The sequence below is a fragment of the Lissotriton vulgaris genome, chromosome 12, assembly GCF_964263255.1.
Source record: "Lissotriton vulgaris chromosome 12, aLisVul1.2, whole genome shotgun sequence".
NCBI lineage: Eukaryota > Metazoa > Chordata > Amphibia > Caudata > Salamandridae > Lissotriton > Lissotriton vulgaris.
Window position 1 is genome coordinate 710,553,418 of NC_141700.1, and position 17,645 is coordinate 710,571,062.

The following is a 17,645-nucleotide window of genomic DNA, read 5'->3' on the forward strand; positions in this document are numbered from 1 at the left end:
AGGAAGTAACTGTTGCGTGTGTCCCTGTTGTGGTGCCTGCACCACCTGGACCGCAATCGGCAATGTGTCACCCTGTGACCCAAGTCCCACAACATGAGCAACATGGACGTAAGGCGGGTCACTGACCCTACATTCATCCATACTTCCACACTTGAAAGATCATAGACATGAAACATTTGTGTCAATATGAATGTTTAATGCACATCCAGAGGAGTGTTGTAGCTGGAGCAGTACAGGGCCATGCAAAGCCCACTTTACATTGTTGCCCCGTCGAGGGCCAGTCATTCAGGGTATGAGAAGTTCATTGGAAGGGGAAGAGCTCAGTCAGCAGTCTGAATGCTGTGTCATTGGTGAACAAACAGAATATTGCAGTCCATGTCGAGGTCAAAGGTGAGTGTCGCAGAGTGTATGGGTGGACAGTAGAAGGTGATGATGCAGAGGGCAGAACCAAGCAGCAACTGTCCATATTGCAGAGATGAATGCCACAGTTTTCTTCTTTACCAGGAAGTCAGATTCATCCACATCTTCCTCCTCTGCTGTTTCATGTGCCTCACGTGTGGGCGGTGGTGTTATTTCTCCAGCACTGTGTGGAACTGACACTTAAGGGGGCAGAGATGTGAATGTAGTGGTAGCAGCTGAATTCATCAGCTCCAGGCTTTGTGACAGCAATGTCATGTGGAGGGTTTTTAGGTAATTGAGGAACCCAGCTACCACTCGTTGGTATGCAGCAGTTGCAGCCGCTCTTTCTGCCTGCGACCGCTCCATGGTCTCCATTAATCTCCGCATGTGTCCCAACTCCCGGGTGAGATCGCTGGAGCCACACAGGTCTCAGAGTCAGGAATCCAGCAATGTCAGCCATGGTTCTTTGGAGGGCATGGAGTGGACTGTGGGTGTCAATTATGGACTGTGAGTGGTCCCTGAAGGAGCTTAGACACCAACGTATGGCATTTAGTTTGGCTGCATGTGGTCAGAGCCCCACCTGCAGCTGTTCAGCCAGCTGCTCCTGGCACCCCAACACACGGCGTTAGAAGGCCATGAGGCCTTTGTGGGGTTCCTGGGAGGCAGCTGTGGTGGTGGGTGCTGCCTGCTGTGTGGTCAGTGCAGGGGGTGGGGTCTCATTGATGCAGCTGGGCTGCCCTCCTCCTGGAGGTGGGCTGGGGCGGCTGTCAATGAACTCTTGGAGGGCATCAGTGTTGTAGGTGTGGTGGTCCTCTTCATCATCAGAGAAGAGAGGTTTGGGCTGTTCTGCAGGAGGAATTGGTGATCCCCCTGCAATGTGAAGGGGAGATGCAGTTTAACATTGTGTTCACATGTATGCTGTCGCATTGTACATGTTTACATATAGACTGCATGACATTGTACATTGTGACTGTTTGGGAAGAGTTACCTATTTGATGCGGGACAGTGGACTTTTCGACAACATCGCTGATGTGTGTTTGTACTTGTACATTATCATATCACATTTCACTGCTATGCCAAATGTGATTGGCCAGTTTCTACACACATGCGGCACCAGTTGTGTCCTCTGTTCTGTTGTGGATGTGTTGCAGTTTGTACCACATCGTTGTCAATGTTGATGTGCTCTGCATGTTCTGTCTGTGTGCTTCCTTTTTGGGGGACTCGCCCCTACAGCTCTCGTTTTGCTTCCCCTTCTCCCTTACATGCAGTGTACCTTTGACTTCCATGCTTATACAGTGGTGGGATGTTGCATACCTGAGTATATTGGTCTCTTGGTGAGAGTTGGGGGTCTGGGGCATAGTTTGTCGGCAGATATGCTTTACTTAAATGTGCATGTGTGCCATTGGCCCATCTCCCCCGTCCCACAAGTCCCTGGTCATTACTCACCCTGGTGCTGTTGTGTCCAGTCATGTTGAGCAGTGTCCTGTCCCCCATCTCCTGCCACCGTCTCCCCACTGATGACTGTGGACACTATATACTACATCTCGTCCAGCTCCTCCTGTGGCGCTGGACTCCCACCTCCAGTCTGCATTGCTGCCTTCCGGTTGTCGGCAATTTTCTGATTTGTTTTACGCTTCACATCATTTTAGCGCATCTTGACCTCTTCCATTGTCCTCTTCAGCACTCTAACTGCATTCACCTTGTCCACGATGGACTGCCATATTCAATTTTTTGTTGCCAAAGACACAGTGGAGGTGACAAACAGTTGTTGATGGTGTTCTACCACCTCTGTTATTAGGATTCTGTTTTCCTGCTTACTTAACCGCTTCTTCCTACTCTTCTTGTCCTTGCCCTTCCCTGACCCTGAGGTCCCAGGCTGGTCATCCGGGGGGCCTGTGGCGTTCTAGTTGTCCTCTTTACTTGCTTTGGCTACCTCCATTGCGCTTCGCTGTTTGGCTTTATTTTACTTTTATAGTGATTTTTCCCGCCTGACATGTGTGAATTGCTGGCTTGGGGAAGATGGTCGCTAATTTTATTATTGCAGTTGGGCCCATCGCAACTTTTTTTGCAGCAGAGTTTACTTTTTTAACGCCTTCCCGGTGACTTTATCGCGGACATTTGATGCGTTATCGCGAGACTATCGCACGGTACCGCCGTGTTGGGAATTCAACATTAACACAGCATTATTCTCCCGCGATAGACTGCGGTGTGAAAAGTTGTGTTAAGCTTATTTTGCGAAGATTATCACACGTTATTGAAAATATCCCCACAGATTTTTAGCCACCATGGACAAGATTCGTAGAACAATGTCTCCCTTTTAGCAACAAGAATGGGGCCACCCCAGTGACAGCGTGGGGGTCAACCTGAAAGCCCACAATTTATTCCAAATAGACAAAATATATGGGTCATTGCTCATGAGAGCTAGCTGAAGACTCTATTTAAGATTAATATCTACTGAAGCAATCTACTTGTCAATTACAATGGGGTCATTCAAGGTTGTCCGTGTATGTTTTATGTAATGATGTTGTAAAAATGTATGTATCTTTCTGAAACACAGTCGGACACCGCTGCCATTTACAAAGGTGTCTGGGAAACCTTCTCTGCTAAAAACCTTCATCAGGCACTCCAGTTCACTTGTTGTGGTGATTCTTTCCATGAATTTAACTTTAGGTCATTTGGAGTGAAAATATAGAAGCACCCTAACATATTTCATATTGAGAGGTAAGTTTTTAAAGGGACCTAAAATCTCTAAACCCACTTTCTTCTAAGCTGTGGTAGGCTATGCCATACTTTTCATGGGGGAACTCTGGTCACAAAGTGTTTATCAGACATGGCACAAACCTTGCATGATCTTACCATAACCTCTGCATCCATATCCATGTCTGGCCACCAATAGTATTCTCTTAACACATTTTTTAAGCTTGTATAGCCATGTGACTTTGGTGTGCTTAGATCACCAAATTATTATGTATCCATCATGGAGGAATGCACTTATAACTTCTACAAAACAAACCATTGGTTATACTTAGTTCTGAAGCAACTTGGGAGCATGACTGAAGTGGTCCTTTTAAAAATTTTGAGTAAGACCAACCCCTGAGTACGTATTCCCTAATATGTTTTAATTCTTCATCTCTTAGGTCTTCTGAAGTCCATTCACACTCTCTCACTTCCCTGCACTTCTAGCATATATCAATGATACTTGCTACCACTTCAAAATCATCAGTAAGATAGTGCGGCTCCGAGGTTTCAAAGCAGAAGCCAAGACAAGCAATCAGCTGGTTGATTACATTTACCTGGCGCACAGGCACTGTCAAAATTATCGCTCTTGTAATTTGGAACATAACCAAGCAAAATCTGCAGTACATTTATCACCTCCACCAGCAGACAGTATTTGTACTAAAGCCTTATGGTCAGTGTGTAACACAAACTTAGCACCTCACAAGCGAGTAATTCCCTTTCGATTATAGAGTACTTTCTTTCTCTTTCATTAAGTGTTCTGGGTGCAGGGGCCACTGTCCATGTTCTATTGCAAGATTTCACAGGACAATGTGGATATGAGTGCACATCTCTGTGAAGAAATCCATTTGGGATCTCATAGGGATAATTCTGCAGGGTGCATAGAAATGTAAGTAGTGAGGTCATCTTGAACAGAGCTGCAATGCCCAGAATTCAGTGCAAAGATATAACCTCCTGGATCTTGGTTCACAATGAAAACGATAAACATGATATGTTTAACTAATATGCATAACCAAACAGCATAGCATAAACCATATATGCACTGACTGAAGTATGTGATGGGGAGGGGAGTGGGGGGAAAATCATATCTCACTTGAGGCTACTCTTCACCTTCCTAGAATAATGAGCCCTTTCAACACTCAACAATTTTAATAAATGGAATATTACACCCTGCATATATATATATATATATATATATATATATATACTACTATTATAAAGAGAGAACTTGCCCCTTTTGGCCAGGTAAACTCAGGAACCACAGCGCCAATCTACACACCCGATACATCTATGAAAATGTCAGGGTGTGTAGATGGACATAGGCTATATAAATGTAAAAAAAAAAGTAAATAAAAAAATTAAGTTTGTAAACAAAGTAGTCCCCTGAAAGTAGCGCCGGTCGGGACCTAGCGCTGGCCGCGACGCGACGTGCGTGATGACGGCGAAGGAGGAGGGCGGTGCAGTGACGAGCGGCTGTGCAGTGAGGAGCGGCGGCACAGGTAAGGAAAGGGAAAGTGAGACTGTGATGCAGGGGGAGGAAAGAAGGAGGCAGCAGTAAATGAAAATGTCGGGGCGGGAGGGGGGCGCGAGTGAGTCTGGGCGGGAGGGGGGAGCGAGTGAGTCTGGGCGGGAGGGGGGCACGAGTGAGTCGGGCGAGAGGGGGGCCCGAGTGAGCCTGGGCGGGAGGGGGTCAGAGCGGATGTACTGCCCCCAGCCCCTTTCTGCCCCAGGCAACGCTGGGGCGGGCTGCTAGTAGATATATATATATATATATATATATATATTCAGTACATTTTCCAATAAGCGATGTTGTTATTGGTATTTATCGATAAACTGTTTTGAGGTGCATATAAATTGTTAAAAAAGTGGGGTTTGGCCAATTGCCCACTTGGGCAAAATAACGAAGTTGCGCAGACTATAGAAGTACGGATTATATTTGCGCTACAAGTTTGCGTCAATTATTAGGCAATATTCACAATCTTGGTGTAGCAGAACAAAATACAATTGTCATACCAAAAGTTATTCTGGGTCACTGAGCATACTAATGCTAATATACTCAAAAGGCAATGAACTATGAGTTTGTTGTTGATGTCTATAAATCGATAACGATATAATGATGACAGTATGAAAATGTCTGCACCTTAACATAAATTGTAATCATAGCGTGATCCTACATCTACAATCACTTTGAATACATTTGGAAATGGTCAAATGTGTGTTGAACGATGATTATAACAAAAAGATTTGTAAAAAGCTACTGGTCTGTTGTCACTATCTATGCATTTGGAGTTGAACTACGTGGTGATGATGGCCTTAACCCCTTCCATGCTCATGACGAGCTCAGCTCGTCATGAGGCACACTGGAGCTGTGCTGATGACGAGCTGAGCTCATCATGAATAAAGTAAAATAGCACTTTCCAGCACAGGAGGGGAAAAGCCATAGCAGCCAAGGTGTTAAAGATTGGTTTCAATAGGGCCTCGGTATTGGTGAACAAGGGGCGTGAAGCTCCGAAACGCGTCCGATGGTGGCTGATTAAATAAATATTTGGAATCGTACATGACGTTGTTTCCTTTGTGAAAAGGATTGTTGCAATATTTGGATTGTCCTGTAGGATCCAGTCAACGACGCGCCCCTCGATCTGGAGACAGTGCGATAACAGGAAAACTCACGGTGCATATATATAACAACAGCGATATGAGAAAACCATCTTCTGCTAGCCCACAAATTGAATGTGACAATTAATTTAAAGATGGAAATGCCTCAGAGAATGCATGTAGCAATTACTTCTCATATAAATAAAGAAAATATTCTCCTAATAGTCACATTATCTATTAATTGTTTTTTTACCTTCCTGCGCAAATGTAACGGCTTGCAAAATGGTTGTGGTAAAATACATCTCTAAAAATAGAATGCACATAAAAATGACATGACATAACCATATATGAAGATGTGAAAATCATAATATGTTTTATTACCATTGTTGAGGGAGGAAAGTCGCATAATGAGTCAATCGAGGCTTTGCATTCCATGATTCATGGCTCTTCCTCACACTCAACATTTGTGATAAAAATATATATGCCATGCACATCTACATATATACTATTTATTCAATGTTGGTGAAAATAAATGTGGCCCAATAAAACGTGTTATTAGGAGCAAGTGTCGTGCTAAAACAGATTTGGACATTAATTACTACATTGTAAAAGTAAAATCCCATGTATTATGATAGAAGAGCTACATCATCTGGATCAGACCCTAGATTATGATTTCTTTACACTGTGGTCCTGTGCAAAAAGATTGTGTTCTGGTGCTGTTAGAATATCTGCATATATAGGTAAGTCACGTGAATGAATAGTATGGCATAGACCATATCAGCAAATGCACAAACTACTAGGCTGTTTCTTACTATTGTTGAGAGTTTGGCAGCTAGATGATTCAAGCTTTGTGTGTTACACTCACATGTCTTCCAGTTGTTATGCGGTGCAGAGAAGTGAGTACTGCAAGGGAACAGTGAGCTGTGTGCAATGAAATAGGCACAGCCGGTTAGTCATTCCCCATTGCCTTGATAGGCATGCATTTGAATTGACGTATGTGTTCCCAGCCATCTTACTCGCAGTGCAGCTGTACTTATAATCTTGCCCCTGAGTTTACCAAAACACAGTCCCCATTATATGCAGAACACAAAATTGAACAGCAGATGTAATCATGTTTAAATGTGAAAGGGACTTACCTTCAGAATGTTATTTTAAGTTGAAAAGTAGAAATGTATAAACATGAAAACAATATATTTCACTTTACCAATAGAGAAAACACATTTCCACATGGGTGAATAAATTGAGTCTAATACCAAATCTGCAAGAGTATACATGAAATGTGACTTTAGAAGGGGAATGGTCTATCTGTGCTTCTGTTTGCTTTCATGAAGGCAGAACATATTAAGTGAGTCATGGTCTACAGAGATTAAAGGTCACAGATTTGGCAAGTAGTAGGATGGAACTGGAATAACTAGTTGCAATAAAGGAACTTGAAAGACAAAATACCTTACTTGATTTGTATGTTCAGTGTTTGTAGACAGAGAATATCAAAGCCAGAAAGGGAGCAATTTATAGCTGAGGTAAGCCATGGTCTAGCTGTGTGAGCTAGATTTACTGACAACTGTATCATTTACCTTACATCATTAGCATAACTTGACTTTGTATCAGAAATAGCAGTAAAATACATTTAAAACGGGTCTACAAATTGAAAATTCTTGATTAAGTCAGGTATTAAAAGAAATAGGTGATGGGTTCTAAAATGGCCTACCTGGCTTCTGTAGTTCAGCGTAAAATAAGATCCATGAAAGAATGTAAGAGGTAATTTTTAAAGGCTCAGTTTCATGATATGTTATGACTTTCCCCGGAAAATGTTAACTTCTATAAGACCTTTCTCAAATTAGGGCTACATCAAGTTGAACCTGATTAGCTAGATTTAAAGTCAAAGGGGACAGTTCACAATAAGACTTGCATCTGACTTGTAGTAATACAGTGAAATTAGATTTTTTTTGCTGCATTCAACCAATCTGAGTGAATATTCTGATACATTTATCTGCTTGCTCTCCTTTCAGATCAGCTATGGATCCACTGTTGCTCTACTTAGTGACAAACAGCACTTCCCCTCCTTCCTGCGCACCGTCCCGAGTGATGAATATCAGTCCCATGTGCTGGCCAATCTCATTGGTCTGCTCGGGTGGACTTGGGTTGGTGTGTTGGCTGAAGACACTGACTATGGCCAACTTGGTAGCCAGCTCCTTATCGACGAGTTGGCCAAGTATTCAGTCTGTGCTGCTTTCCACGAAAGGCTCCCTGTAAGCTACTCCCAGAGGAGAATAAATCACATTATCCAGGTGATCAAGGAATCTCAGGCCAAGGTCATTGTGGTTTTTGCCACTTGGGATTCCATGCTTCCTTTCATGATGGAGGCAACACGACTTAATCTCACTGGAAAAGTTTGGATTGGAAGTGATGCATGGGCCCCTTTGTACTTTAATTTTATTAATGGCTCCCTGGTAATACGAATCAAGGATAGTTCTGTGCCAGGGATTCGAGATTTCATGCTTCATCTCTGGCCCTCTCTTGCCCCTACCAACATCTTTTTAAGGAGTTTCTGGGAGAATGCCTTTGGTTGCCAGTGGTCAAAAGATGAGGCAAATCAAACTGTTACTGATAGCAATGACTGTCACAACATGGAGAATGCCACAAGGCTTAATATGCTACTCCCTGATGAGACAGAAATCAGCAATTCACCAACTCATAAAGCTGTCTATGCCATCGCTCATGCCCTGCATAAACTGCGGACCTGCATCAATGGGGAGGGACCCTTCCAGAACCGAAGCTGCGCTGACAAGTCTGACTTTAAGCCTTGGCAGGTGAGAATTTGCATGCATTTTAGTTAAACTTACTACTTTAAAGAAGGAATAGCAAGATACAGACTTTAAAACTAATTGGTTCAACAAGTCACTAGCAGGTTTTAGGATCCCAAACAAGGCCCCTTAAACAAGTAAATAATGTTGATATAAAATGTTATCCGGTGTCTCCTGACATTTCATCTTCCTCTGTAATATTTCAAACAGGAGGCTTTGTAATGTAGCTAGCATAGTAAGGTTGTGTGCTTTTGGTACCACTCTTAGGAATGGTTTTCCCAGAATCCTAATCAAGCAACATAAACTGAAGTATCTTAGGATAATCAGATCTTTTAAACTAATTGTATACAACATAACATTCCCCTATGAGCAAAGTGCTCAGCATGCTTATGTTTGTATATAGCAAAGGTATCTTTGGGCTCAAACGCTTCCTAAGCACAGTCTTTAATACTGGAACAGACACATTTTCCCCCACCAATCTAACTCTTTTACTGCAGTGCAGAGGTACCCCTCAGGTTCCAATCAGCTCTGCTCAGATGCTCATTTGAAAAAGAAAAGGGGCACAAGAGCTAGAGAATGTAAGGAATTGAGGCCTAGATGTATCATCGTTCCCATTTGCGATTTCTTAATAGCGATTTTTACCGAATCGCTATTAAGAAATCGCAAAATGGGATGTATGTTTAAAATCGCTTTTTTTTTGCGATTCCTTATTATTTCTAATTTGCGAATTCGCAAGTTGCGAATTCGCAAATAAGGAATAATTTCCCATTCATTCCTATGGGCCAGGAGGCCCATAGGAATGATTGTGAAATAATTCTCAAATTGCGAATTCGCAATTTGCTAATCGCAATTTGAGAATTATTGCAAGGGTGCAGGGGTGTCTCATGGACACCCTGCTGCACCCCTGAAACTTACATGTGTGTGCATATGGCCCACATACATGCCCTATGGGCATGTATGTGTGCCACATGCCACCTTCAAAATTGCTTAATTGTGAATTTTGAATGGAATTCGCAAATTAACACCAACCTGAAATTGGTGTTAATTTGCGATTTCTTAACCTGAATTCGCAAATTGAAATTGCTTCATACATGGCATTTAAGGAATCGCAAAATTGCGATTCCTTAAATGCTTAAGCAAAATAAGGAATCGCAATTTTTTGCGATTCCTTATTTTGCTAATTTCTCATACATCCCAAAAGATGCAAAATGTCCGTTTGCGATTCGTTAAGGCCGAAATTCTGCGAATTTCGGCCTTAACGAATCTCAAAAGGCTTGATACATCTAGGCCTGAGTGTTTTAATGTTATGAGATGAGGTCCGTCACCAGGGTTAGAAAGATGTAATTACATGAGAAAAAGAAAAAGTCTAAGAACCTGATGAGGTCAAAAGCAGCATTCTTCAGCAAAAGTGATGATAAACTGTTTAAATGTTTGTATCTTGACAACGAAATAGCACAACATGAAGAAAAAAGAAAACAGGCTGCCATCTAAACTTGTTGGGCATGCTTGCAATACCGAAACAAAACATAGCAGCGGGTGTTCATATTGCAAAGGTATTGTAAAAAGCCTATCATGTTTTAAAGTTCAAGAGTGCCCACCACATTCAAAACCAATATGTTGACTGTCATGGAATGGTAAAACAATGATGCACAATGGACAACAGTATTCCATAATGGTGTCCTACAACACAGGGGATGTGAGACACTGCATAAGGAATGAGCAGAAAGCAAGCAGCCTGTTAGCACTGCCTTGAAAGCTGTACTATCCTCTTAAGAAACATCACAATAAAATAGGAGAAGCTATGAAATAAACGGGGATCTGTAAAAAGAGAAAATTCTAAACTAAAGGACTGGCCAAAAATCCCTGTCTCTGAAGTGCACTAATTTGCAGGTGGTTATACACACATGATCAGAAAATGCCGTCAGTTACTATTCAAGAGAGCCAGTGACTGATGCATACTGCACCATTACCTCATGCTGTTCGCTTGCATGGATTGAAGCAACCTATAAAATACACTGGGACAGACCAATAGTTGAAAAGAGTTGACCCAAATGTCAGCTATGTATTTATGTGGCTATATGTTTGTAAACATATGGATGTAGTTAATATTTAATCATTTGTTTTATTACAAGACCCTGGCAGACAGCTATGAAAATACTCTAGCAGGAACTATTACAGTACAAATTGTCTTCCTCTAGGGTTTGTCAGAGGCAGTAACGAACACCAAATGTATTCCTCAGACAGTTAGTCAGTATCAAAATACCTACCAACTTTTTGGGCTCATAAACCTTCTCACAAGGCACACACCAGTTATAGCATAATAAAATTACAAATATGAACTCAATATAGTTGCCAAAATAATTTAAAACCCCCTACTTATAGTATATAAGAGTGCAAAGAATCTATCCCCATGGTGTGTTGAGGTAAAATACTAACATCAAATCCCTTGCCTACTACAGTAACCTGTGAGATTCCAAAACAAAATTCCTGCCTACAGGAATTAGTACAGTGTAAGAACCATCCACCCTTAAACATTTCTTCATAACTTTTTATTATAAACAGAGCACACCTAAGGAATCTGCCATAACGTTTCCCAGTAAACAGATAAAGCCTCTAGCCTTTACCAATAGCTCAACACTATATGCAACTAAGGTCTACTGAAGTGTGCAGAAACTGGCAACCATCAGACACACATTTTTAAACTTACAGAAACATACAAAATTATAGTTAGCAAAACAATATACAACACCTCCTCAATAGGGCCTAACAAGAATCCTGTTAGTGAAATTCTACTCCCAGGGTTTGTCAGAGTGGGTAACCAGCACTAAACCCCTATGGTAATCTGTAAGATTACATATAACTAAATTCCTTTCTACGGTTTTACATAATGTGATAATAATCCACTTATAGGGGCCTATTGGCTTTAGTTTATACTTATCTCAATAGACAAGCCTGGCCTACTGTCTTCCAAATAACTTTTAATACAATTCAGGCCAGACCTATGACATTTGTCAATAACATTCCCCTGCATACCAATGAAGCCTATAGCTGTTAACAATGGCCTCACACCATAACCAACTAAGGATTATTGTACCCAGTGTAAGCTTTCCCACAAGGCAGGCTTAAGTCATACAGTCATAACATTTTGAATAATTAGAAAAGTACAAAACAAAATGATATCTCTCCAAACGGGGCTTAACCCCTTCCCTGCTCATGACGAGCTCAGCTCGTCATGAGGCACACTGGAGCTGTGCCTATGACGAGCTGAGCTCTTCATGAATAAAGTAGATCAACAATTTCCAGCACAGGAGGGGAATTTCCTTAGCAGCCAAGGTGTTAACAAGGATTTCATGTAACAAAAGGATAACATTCATAGTCATTACAATCCCTTTTTAAATGCCTATTAACTTTGAGTTTAAGGAGCCTTATTTCACATAGTAAACATAGTAAAACATCATTACAAAAGCAAATGATTTACAGTGAAAAATCTAATGATATTATAATATAATACTTGCAAAAATAGTCTCATAAATGGGAAATAAAATTGTACAAAGGAAAAAGAGCTTTTTAAGATTTTGAAAGGGGAAAGGAGAAAGATAAAGAAAAAGAAAGATAGAGGGGAAGAGGGAGGCAGTAGCATAAAAAAATGCCTAATCAATATCTACGATTCAGAAAAGGGGGTGGTGATGAACAGAGTGTCTGAATTAAGCAGACCACTCTTACCCAGTCCAAAGATCAGGGCTTGATCCATCACCGTTTTTTAGCTCACTGCACCATCCCAGCTCAGAACGTGGCTATATGCAAATTAGCCGGGCCGAAGACGGCTGAAATGCCAGAAACCGGTCTCCGGTAGATTGTCTCCTTTCTGGTGAAGAATTGGCTTGGTAGTTTAGTCTGCCCTGTTCCCATGATGCACTGGGCCAGGGACAGACTGATTTGCATATAGCCAGGTTCTGAGCTGGGATGGTGCAGTGAGATAAATAACGGTGATGGATCAAGCCCTGATCTTTGGACTGGGTGAGAGTGGTCTGCTTAATTCAGACACTCTGTTCATCACCACCCCCTTTTCTGAATCGTTTTTGGCCACTATAGGTGTGGCAGGGTATACTCAGACATGAGTCCCTTTCTCACTGCACCATCAGGATTCAAGCAAGCCGGGCCGAAGACGGCTGAAATGCCAGAAACCGGTCCCCGGTAGCTTGTCTCCTTTCTGGTGAAGAATTGGCTTGGTAGTTTAGTCTGCCCTGTTCCCATGATGCACTGGGCCAGGGACAGACTGATTTGCATATAGCCAGGTTCTGAGCTGGGATGGTGCAGTGAGATAAATAACGGTGATGGATCAAGCCCTGATCTTTGGACTGGGTGAGAGTGGTCTGCTTAATTCAGACACTCTGTTCATCACCACCCCCTTTTCTGAATCGTTAATCAATATCTACAACATCTTTAAAAGATAAAAGTAAACAAATAATAAAGAAAGAAGAGGGTGCTTTCAATGGGAACATGAATAGTACAAGGAACATGCTTAGAGAGGTACGCTGTAAGAGGTGACCATAACAACTCCTTTTTGATTAATAAAGGCACTGACGTGGCGAATGCACGATCAAGCCTGTGGTGATGACATAACAAGTTCCACCAAGCCTGATATGAGATTTTAGAGGTATCTTTCCAATTGGTTGGGATGATTTGGAGGGAGATGGCTATAAATAAGTCAATGAATCTTCGCACATTACAGTGAGCACTACATATTGGTGAGGAGCCTCCCAAAAATATATGTGTAATGTCAAAAGAGAAATTTGTGGATAGAATGTCATTTAATTTGGACCAAATATGAAACATAGAGATTTAACCAACGGACAGTGGAAAAACAAATTGAGAAAGTCAATGTCCTCACATGGACATGACCAACACTTTTTAGATTCTAGTAGTTTAAATTTGTGCAAGTCAGAAGGGGTAAAAAAGAGTCTGTTATAACAAAAATTAAGTTTGTGTAGTGCTTGCAGAACAGGGAGAGGTATGTATTTTGGACCAAACACATTCCCAGAGCTGTAGTGAAAATTCCTGTTTAAAATAATTCTCCCATATTAGTTCTATTGGCGACTTAGATCTATCTGCTAAAGGACGGGAGAGCAATTTATAGATGGCAGCAGCTCTAAGTGGGGTAGAACAATCAAGTGTGAAGAATGGGACCTGAACAGGAATGGCTGCAGGACATACTTGAGACAAAATTTTAGTGAGAGAGGCCATCAAGAGGGGATAGTGAAGAGAGTGAGTGTTAGAGATGCCAAATAATTCACAAATGTCTGAGAATTCCCTCAGTGAATCATCCTTCATTAAATTATCAAGAGTAATGATACCTTTATCAATTCATTCCTTGCAAAAGAGCGCTCTATTATTGATCTTTAAAAATTTATTGTACCATATTGGGGTTTGGGAGAGAAATTCCTCAGGAGAGGAATGAGAACGAAACAGAGAAAGAGCAAGGGCTTTGGAGTGGTTAAAAATGGAAGTAGAAAGACGTTTCAGGGGTGGAGATAAATGACTAGCTGTAAGAAATGAAAAAGGTAAGAGTTGAGCGAGTTCAATTGAATTCCAAGCTGTTACAGGAGGGCAGGAGGAATCAGTTAAAAAAGCCCAGATTTGCTTTAATGTGAAAGCAGAGTGATATTGGTTGATGTTAGGAAAATCGACTCCACCTCAGTCTTTGCGTTGCTGGAGACGGGAGAGAGAAATCCTGGCTTTGCGGTTAACAACATGAAATTTTAGCCTCGCTAAGTGAGATAAGACACAGTGCTTCTTAACAGGGTTACGAATAGAAGAAGAGGGGTCAGAATAAAGCAATTGAATATATCGAATAAAAGGGGTACTGAAACCATGCCATCTCTACGCTCCAAACATAAAGTACTAGCTCAACCTATCAAATGCTTTTTCAGCATCAAGTGTGATGACAGCAACAGGTGAGTCCATTTTAGAGTCAAGGTGGATGATGTTGAGGAGGGTTCTGGAATTGTCGGTTATAGACCTTCCTTTGACAAACCCAGATTGAAATATATTAATAGGATCAGGAATCACTTTGTTGTTATGGATGGCAATATTTTAGCGAAGATTTTACAGTCAGTGTTAATTAAAGAGATGGGCCTGTAATTCTTGCAAAAGGAAGGATCTTTATCCTTTTTAGGAATTAAACACAGCATTGCCTGGGTGAAGGATCCCTTTGATTCCCCTTTGCCATGAAAGTAATTTATCAGTGAAAATAAATGAGGTATTAGAGATCATTTAAATTGGAGATAAAACCAAACAGTGAAGCCGTCTGGACCAGGTGTTTTATGTTTGGGTAGAAGTTTAAGAGCATTAATATTTTCCTTTTTCGGAAATAGGAGTATCCAGTGATGTAAGATCTACCAAAACATCAGGAGCATTAGGGAGAGATTGAAAAAAAGAGTCAATTTGAGCGGAAAAGGAGTGAACTCTGGAGTTTAAAGAGGAGTATAATACTGAACAAAGCAATCAACTATTTTGTTATCAGCAGTCTGACAAACACCAGAGTTGTTGGTAATAGCAATGATTTTAGATGTCTGTTTCTTAATTTTAAGGTAGTTAGCCGGAGATTTGCCAGCTTTATTCCATCCACCATACACTTTTGCATTAAATTTAAGGAGGTTGTTACAGGCGGAATCCCATGAATGTTTAACAAATTGCATTTTAGATTTGATAAGAGAGGAGAGAGTATCATTAGAATTAGTGGTAAGATATTGATGTTCAAGAGCTTTGATTGTTTAAGGATAAGAGAAGAATCGGAAAGGGCTTTTTTCTTCTTTCGAGAAACAAAATCAATAATGAAACCTCTGGGGGTGTCTTTTAAGGCATCCCAAATTGAATGAAATTGAGAAGTAGAAGGAAGATTGTTGAAAAAGAATTTTTCCATAAAAAGTGTAAATTGTTCAACAAACTGGGTATCTAAGAGAAGACTGTTATTGAAGAGCCATCGACTAACAGTAGGAAAAGGTGACGTAAAGTCCACATCTAAAATGACAGTGGCATGATCTGAGATAAGGATGGAGCCAATTTCTGAGTTGGTCAAAAATTGTAGGGCGTGCTGAGTGAGAAAAATGTAGTCAATACTGGAATGAGATTTGTGGATGGGGAAAAAAGGGAAACTTCCAATATGTCAGGGTGAGAGACTCTCCATGAGTCAATTAGGCCTCTAGATGACATTGCTTTATGGAAAGTTTTCTGCATTTTGTTGGGAACATATTTGGTTTGTGAATTTCGACCCACAAAAGGAGCCATAAGTTGATTACAGTCTCTACCCAAAATCAAATCTTCCACACCATGTGAAGAGAGAAAGGTAGAAAAATCATTCCAGAATTGAAAGTCAATACCATTCGGACCATGAATAGTACAAAAAGAAAGCTGAGTGTTGTTAACATTGCCATTTAAAAACAACCATCTACCATTATCATCATGAAACTCATTTTGTAACTGAACACTTTAAGATTTGCGAAATATTATAACCACACCATTTTTGTTATTCACTGCCAGGGAGCAAAAATCTTCTCCTACCCACTACTTACGTAATGAGGATAATTCTTGTAATTTAAGGTGTGTCTCTTGTAACAGTACAACATGAAATTTTAGCCTCGCTAAGTGAGATAAGACACAGTGCTTCTTAACAGGGTTACGAATACCTTTGACATACCAGGATACAACACGAAAACCTTTCATCTATAGGGTTCAACTGTTGATAAGCTTAAAAATAAAGACAGGCCAGAGAGAGGGAGAAGAAAAATATAAGAGGACAGGAGTAGATTAAAGAGTGAGAAGACACAAGGAGCATAGAAGAAGGAGAAACTAGTGTAGACTAGCCACAAAGGGAGAAGGAATGGAAAAGAGTAAAGTACCTTAAATTGTGATTAAAAGGAAGAAGATAGAGAAAGAGATAGGACAAGTGAATAATGCACAAGAGAAGGGAAATATATAGAAGGGACAGAAAAAAAAGAACAGTAGAAGAGGGGAGCAAAGTCGCCCAAAAAACATAGGAAAGAAGAGATGACGGAAAGCCAAAAGGCATTAGTCATGTTGATCAAAAAAGAAAGAACAAGTAACATTGATGGGGGAAGGGTGACGGCAAAAACCAAAACATCCACACCACTGGGGGGAGCACCAAGAGCAAAAATTGACTATGCAACAGCAGATGAAAAGGAAGGGATAAAATACACTAAAAAGGAAATATTAGAAAAAATAAGACAAGGAGAAAGGGAGCTTACCTGACACTAGGGAAAAGCAACTGGATACGTCAGACAAGATAGACAAATGGATGATGTAATCAGGAGACTTCAACCACTGCCAAGGATTACCTGACAATGGACAAAAGAAAGATTAACAATGACATACAACATATGCAAGACCTAAGAAATAAATAAGAAGACATTAACAAGACAATCAATGTTTGCCAAGTTCCATATGTTCTTCTCGATGAGTATGAATAAACTTCCGGAGATCAGCTGGGTCGTCAAATGTAAATGTTCTGTCTTTGTAAGTCACTTTGAAGAAACAGGGGTGTATAAGGCCATAGCGGGCGTTCATGGATTTTAAGTCTGGTCTGAGATCTAGAAATTCTTTGCGTCTACTGGCAGTTGGTTTAGGTACATCCTGACTGAAAAAAACCTTGTGACTGGACCAGAACATCTGTTTGTGTTGTTTGGCAGCAGTGAGGATTGCCATAAGTTTGGAGTATAACAGAAAATAGGCGATGATACCTTTTGGTTTGGTGGCAGAGGATGCATTTTGAGGCCCCAATCTATGCACTCTTTGAATGTTAAAGTCCACTGATTTTGGGAGACCAACAATCTGCAAAACCTGAGATTTCAAGAAGGAAATCATGTCAGAACCTTTGGAACCCTTTGGAATTCCATAAATGCGTAGGTTGTTATGCCGATTGCCATTTTCTAAATCCTCTTCTTTTTAACACTGGCTTTTTTAACTATTTATAGAATGTATATAGTTGTTTTTAATCTTAGGTCTGTAAATCTCCTTGAAAGGTGGTAATGTAAAGTATCTCATTATGAATTGTAAATAACTTGTGATTTTTTGTATGGGGACTGTATATTCGTT

General features: G+C 40.8%; 1 protein-coding gene across 1 annotated transcript in view; it reads left to right on the forward strand.

Moving 5' to 3' along the window:
- The first annotated feature begins 375 nt into the window (after positions 1 to 375).
- Positions 376 to 17,645, forward strand: part of LOC147678071 (extracellular calcium-sensing receptor-like) — an 86,439-nt gene continuing 69,169 nt past the window's right edge. Inside the window, exons 1-2 of the mRNA XM_086945618.1 lie at positions 376 to 390; positions 7,740 to 8,540. Coding sequence (XP_086801744.1) covers positions 376 to 390; positions 7,740 to 8,540 — 816 coding nt within the window. The remainder of the gene's footprint in view (positions 391 to 7,739; positions 8,541 to 17,645) is intronic.